The sequence below is a fragment of the Carassius auratus genome, chromosome 4 (assembly GCF_003368295.1).
Source record: "Carassius auratus strain Wakin chromosome 4, ASM336829v1, whole genome shotgun sequence".
NCBI lineage: Eukaryota > Metazoa > Chordata > Actinopteri > Cypriniformes > Cyprinidae > Carassius > Carassius auratus.
In genome coordinates this window covers 11,467,092-11,473,160 of record NC_039246.1, presented here as the reverse complement: position 1 = coordinate 11,473,160, position 6,069 = coordinate 11,467,092, and the positions used below count along the sequence as shown (strand labels likewise).

The 6,069-nt window shown below is 35.2% G+C and overlaps 1 protein-coding gene across 4 annotated transcripts; it reads right to left on the bottom strand.

Annotated features, from left to right (window-relative positions):
- Positions 1-471: 471 nt before the first annotated feature.
- On the bottom strand, positions 472-5,328 carry LOC113058537 (uncharacterized). 4 transcript variants are annotated; one of them, XM_026226525.1, is made up of 7 exons: positions 5,107-5,328; positions 4,583-4,632; positions 3,997-4,058; positions 3,600-3,827; positions 2,977-3,144; positions 2,408-2,503; positions 472-1,330 (listed from the first exon to the last, which is right to left on the bottom strand). In XM_026226525.1, exons 4-7 carry the CDS (start codon positions 3,753-3,755, stop codon positions 1,013-1,015), a joined length of 738 nt encoding a protein of 245 aa, XP_026082310.1. In that variant the 5' UTR covers positions 3,756-3,827; positions 3,997-4,058; positions 4,583-4,632; positions 5,107-5,328; the 3' UTR covers positions 472-1,012. The 4 variants fall into 4 exon arrangements, with proteins under 4 accessions (XP_026082310.1, XP_026082329.1, XP_026082301.1 ...); XM_026226544.1 differs by having other exon boundaries at positions 3,600-3,823; XM_026226516.1 differs by lacking the exon at positions 5,107-5,328 and adding an exon at positions 4,798-5,052.
- Positions 5,329-6,069: the final 741 nt, after the last annotated feature.

Below are 6,069 nucleotides of genomic sequence, written 5' to 3'. Positions count from 1 at the left end.
TGTGGACCTCATAGGTGGCTTCACCCAGCTTTTTTGCATTAATCAACAGCATCGTTACACTGTAAACCCTAATAAGTTCACAGAACTCAAAAATTATTTTGTAACAGATTACACAAAAACATTTAAGTGATGTTTTTAAATGTTTTAAGTTTACATAAAATAAAAATTACATATCCAGTTGCCTTAAATTATCTCAATGTTATCTTATAAATATTGATATTTCTCAACTTATAATTAGGGAGTAATTCACTAAAAAATTTCACTATTTTTCAACTCATATAATGTGGGAAATACACTCAAATTTTTCAATATTTTTCAACTCATATAATGTGGGAAATACACTCAAATTTTTCACTATTTTTCAACTTATATAATGTGGGAAATACACTCAAATTTTTCACTATTTTTCAACTCATATAATGTGTGAAATACACTTAAATTTTTCACTATTTTTCGACTCATAATGTGGGAAATACACTCAATTTTCAATATTTTCCAACTCATATAATTTGGGAAATACATTCAAAATTTTCAATAAATTTTAACTCTTAATGTGGGTGATGCACTCAAAATTAATTCTAAACTGAAATACTGATGTCGGCCCACTACACAATCAGCTAATAATGTTAGAAACCATGAAAGTGACACCACAGTGGCAATTTAACAACTTTTTTTATTTAATACAATGCACTTTTTAAAAGGCATAAATCAAAGGAGCAGGAGTCAAAAAGTGCTCGTGAAATTAATAAAAAAAAGAAAATGACCGCATAAAAACAAAAAGTTTTTTAAAGTACAATATGTGTCAATAATAAAACATTCAAATAAAGTACTGGTTGTACTTCAACTGGCAACATCAAGTTCAATGTCCTAATCAATGTATTAAATCTGAGGTAGAAGAGGCAAACAGTGTCAGATCTTAAATCTGAGGTAGAACAGGCAAATTATTACATTTGTAAAAAGGGAGGGACTTTCTCAATACTCAACTCAACTCAAATAATCCATCCTGAGTGATTCACTCATTAAACAAATCATTCTTCAGCATCAGTAGACGCCCTTTCAGTGGTTTGTTGTCCTCAAGACACATCACAACTTTTTGGATAAATGTGAATGTAAGTTCAAGATTCTTTGGGTACTGTAGGTCTAGTGCATAGACATACCCAAAGAGCAGGAGAAATGAGTCAGCCAGAGTCGTGGGACCACTCACAAGTATTTCATCCTCCACGACGATACAGATGCTCTCAGGGCTGAAGAGGGCCGCATTAATAGTGTCATCCGTGACGACTGTCAGGAGAGCCACCGGAGTGTCAGTGAGGTCTGGACAATCTGCTGACTATAAAACACAAATAATACATGAATGAGTTCAGCTCCTCAAGGATACAAATCATGGTAATGATGTCTAGACATTACTGTCACTTTGCACTTAGACTGCAACTAAGCTACATGTTTAAACTATTTTCTTTACATAGGCTTATATCTTATGTTAGTTTCACACCTATCTGTTAGCATACTTTTTGTTTAGTGGAATGATTTACACTTACCTTTTCATTTATGTAATTTCTACACATCAGTTTGCAGAATAACAACTCAAGTAAAACAGGTCCTGGGGGATATTCCAGAAAGGACGTTCAACAAACTGAGCCTAACCCTGAACTCTTGAGTTAACTTACCCTGTGAAGTGAAACTGAGTTTTCAGTTCCAGAACAGCTGATCTGAGTTAGGTAAGTCGACTCTGAGTATGTTAACTCAGAGTTGAGCTCGTGCCTGACGACTAGTAAAAACTCATCATCAATGGAGCTCCCGTACGGTGACATTTTCTGACTGCGGCCATAATAAAAATCACTGACAGAGTTTTAGATGCGCTCGTCTTTATATTTTGAATTTAACATCACTTTATTTTATATTAGCCTTTGAGGAAGTGGTTGAATGTTGTTCAATGTTTTATTTAAGGCTATTTTATTTAATTCAAATCAGTTGAAAATGAAATATAAAAACAGTCTCACAATGGCTCCTCACTTTGTTTTTATTTCACATATTAAAGTAAAAGTTTATTTAGTGGATAATTTAACTTGTAGCTTTTACCACCAACAGATGCTGTTTAACACATCTGTGTCCTAACATCCTCCTGAGTAGATGAACATGAAGTGGTGCTCACCTCCACCACATGCAACAGAGGCAGAGCAGCTGTTCCTGGGTTAGGGTTTCTCTCTGGAATGGATAACTCTGTTTCCCTCATCTCAGAGTTCACTCTGAGTTTTCACTTGCTTTCTGGAATACTCCCCTGGTTCTCCTAGAGTTCTTTGAGTGATGTCATGTGTTTAAGCTTCAATATGTATATATGTTTAGTGCTTCAGTTCAAGCTGATTGAATAGCTAAGCAAAGGGATTGATAGTTAGGCCAGTACACTTACAATACAGGTCCTGAAGAACTTGAAGGCATCTTCACGCAGGTACACAGGAAGAGCACGAAGGACGAGTGCCCGTCTTATATTTACATTACGTTGTTCCTAGATGTACAAAAAATATCCATTACAATAGTAATTACACAAATGCAGAGCAAACACTTTATCAAAGTGTTAAATAGCTCCATATTCTGGTGGTGGTCATTGTTATAGATGGTAGATTGAGTATTTGAGTCATCATTTCTTCAGTTAAACATTTTTAAAATTAAAACTTTCTATTGTAAATAATTTAACTCAAAGGAAAAACCGTCAAATTGTAAATCAAATTTCACATAAACAGTAGTTATTTGGACTTCTTCAAATTGAAGCTGAAAAGGTATCTTTTTAAGGTTCCTCTTTCTGATAGAAAACATCTTGTCAAGACATCTATCTCCTATGAGATGACAATGTTGTGTTCATGGCATAATCACTTAACCTCACAATTTGAGTCGGGGCAATTAACACGATGGCTTCTTACAGTTGTCTGCAAACAATCTGTTAATAATCTGTTTCTGAATCATGCAAAGTTAAAAATTCACCTGAAGGTCATAAATCATCATGAGCCTGGCTAGCTCCTCCGCTATCTTGCCAGTCTTGGTGGCCTTGTCTCTGAACAAGGTAATGAGTTTAGGCGTGTGTCTGTCCAGCTCCTTGTAGAATTGATTGCGCAGGTTAACATTGTTGATTCGGTGGAACTCTGCAAACACCTGTACACGGACAGAATTACACAGAAATGCACAAAGATAAATTAGGAACAGAATTGTGAATGTATTTTAAAGAAGTTTTCTGTTGACAGGTAGCAAAACCAAGGGCAATTCTATTAGAGACGAGTCAGAATCAAGGTCAAAATAGAAAGTTAATTGTCCTTCATTTAAAACAGGCAGTACAATGTTATCTAAATGAAATTAATCTAATTAACCTCTGTATACTTGGTTTACTGTGAATGGCAAAAATTTGTCACAGCGTGATGTGTTGTCAACTTTTACATCTGCCATTTGCTTTTCGGGGAATTTATTGAAAATTTAGATTTTTAAAAACAGTCATTTAAATATTGGAAAAATCAATCATGTTCAAAGTGCACATGCTAAAGAGTCATGTTGATTAATTGCTCTCAACAGGGAGAACCGTAAAATGATGTAGAAAGATTCTTTTTTTTTTTTACCTGTGACTCCATAAGTAGGGCTGGCCATCTATCCACGACGTCTCTCACCCGTGGAGCTACAAGAGCTCCAACGATTTCTTGCCGACGAAGGGCATAGGTTGTGGTCATTAGGTTTCTCTCAGTCTTTTCGACTTCATGTATGATTTCTTCTCTCATTGTTTCCAGAGTGGCTGGGGTTTGATCCTTTGATAGGTTGATGATGTAGTTGACCTCAGCTTTTCGAGCTTTCTTTATATTTTGATGGGGGTGATCATTGTGAACAATTGTGAACAAGGGGGGAAATGATTATGCCAACCAGCCGACAACACATCAGTAATTAAATTCTGTTCTTCTGAAAAAAATCTAAACCTTGCGAATCATTTAAAATTCAAATTAGTACACAATTTACAAAACTCACCTATTGGCACCTGTCTGATAGTGAAACACTGACTCTCTGTAGCACTCTTTGTAGTCCGATATCTGTACACAACATGCGCACAAAGATGATTTGTTAATGTTCAAACATTTTTTTTAAATAATACATAATGATAAATGAAATTTGAAAAAAGGGAATACACAGATAAAAAAAGTCTCCAAATCTATCAAATACATTTATTGTACACTGCTCCGGGTGTGTGCTCACAGTGTGTGTGTGTGTGTGTGTTCACTGCTCTGTGTGTGTGCGTTTTGGATGGGTTAAATGCAGAGCACAAATTCTGAGTATGGGTCACCATACATGGCTGAATGTCACTTCACTCACTCACTTATTATAGTAAAAATGAAAATGTTAATAGATGAGCAAGTTAGTTATTAACAAAAAAAATTTAAAAAATAAAGTTGTGTGCTTATAGATATGCTATTTATGTTGTTGTTTTTAACAAAGTATTGATAAAGGGTTCAAGTGATCAATTGAAATAAAAAGATTGAAATAAATAGCAAAATAATAACTGTGGAAACACAAAATAAACCAATTGTTAATAACACTCTTTCATAATGCATCCTACCTGAACTGTTAAAATTATTTCGAGAAGATCTCACAACCACACACTTGAGCCTACGAAATACAAACACAGGGCTGGTTAGCATCATGATAACACACTCACATTATGTTGTTTAGTTACACGCAATCACACACAGCTCGACCTAACCCAAAGTAAAATATTTACTGCATAACGCAGACATTTATTTAAATATGTAACGTTATACTCAAAGTACGCACATGCATTAACGACGAACAGCGAAAACGGCGGGAATCAGGGATAACGTTATGCTTTCGGACTCCGCCAGAGAATTCAAAACTCATGGACCTTCCTCAACCGTCAATGTCCCAGGCAAATATGCATTATGGGTAATGTAGTTCATCCAGGAAACCCGCTGATAACGTTACACTGCTGTAAGATGAACTAAGTAAGGTAACTTAACGTTAACGCATTTGTCACATTCAACAACTTCTAAAATTACAATTACTTGGATTTGTAATTATTTTATATATAATATATATATATAAAAAAATGTTAGAGTTACTTACCAAATCAGGGCTGATGATAAGACAGCGCTTAAGAAAATCAGAGCAATAAGACTAATGAAAATAACTGAGGTGGTGGTGGTTTGAAGCGGGGGTATAAAAGTACGCATTCCAAACAGATATAAACAATTAAAAACAAATTAAACTGTGTTCCACATCCACATGAGCTTGCCAAAACTTCACCCGCATCAAGGCAAATTCAAGATGGCTGACTCAGTTTTCCTGAGGGAGCGATAAGACCCACCCACCAATACGTCATGACGTCGATAACGTCATGACGCTAATACATGGTTCCTAAACTTTTTGAGCGTTCCACACAAATTAACTCTAAAATACTTAGCCCTATTCAATTAAAGTGACACAAATCTCAACAGAGCTCAAAACTTTATAGTTTGGTCAACTGCATAACGACATTTGACTGTTATGACCTTATTAGTTATGAGCTAGTACAACTGTTTGGGATTACAGTGTACTGATGCAGAGAGCCGAGTCAGCAAAATCAAGCCTCGATGTTCACTCATGCTGTTCGCTGGCTATTTGTTCACGTCAAAGAACAGTAAAACATTGCGGTCTGATACATATGGATTATTATTGTAATGTGGCGTTAAAATAACTTCATCACGATTTTACTGTGTTTACTGTAACCCAAGAGGCTTATTGCTTTAATAAAGCAGCAGCAGCTGTGATCCAGTGTGACAACGATGTTTCCAAATAGTTATATTGTAATTAGTAAAAAATATTTAATTAATATAAGGGTTTATGATTGCCAAGCAGCTTAGTCATTGATTTGGCATCAAACATGTCTCATCTAATCAGAATTTTGTGTCAAAATGAAATAAATATGAAGATCTGACAGTCTTGGTCAAAGAAAAACAAAGCTCTTGTTTTGTGTTGATGTGTGAGATCATTTGCATATTTTGTCAGTTGATCGGGATAATTAAGAGTTACAATCTAAAGCATCTGTAG

What these genes read in the sequence shown, in the direction of transcription:
- LOC113058537 (XM_026226525.1), bottom strand. Translation starts at nt 3,755, where the DNA reads ATGAGAGAAGAAATCATACATGAAGTCGAAAAGACTGAGAGAAACCTA. An exon ending in TGATGATTTATGACCTTCAG is followed by an intron (nt 2,504 to 2,976) that starts GTGAATTTTTAA and finishes TTGTACATCTAG; the next exon opens with GAACAACGTAATGTAAATAT. An exon ending in AGTTCTTCAGGACCTGTATT is followed by an intron (nt 1,331 to 2,407) that starts GTAAGTGTACTG and finishes TGTGTTTTATAG; the next exon opens with TCAGCAGATTGTCCAGACCT.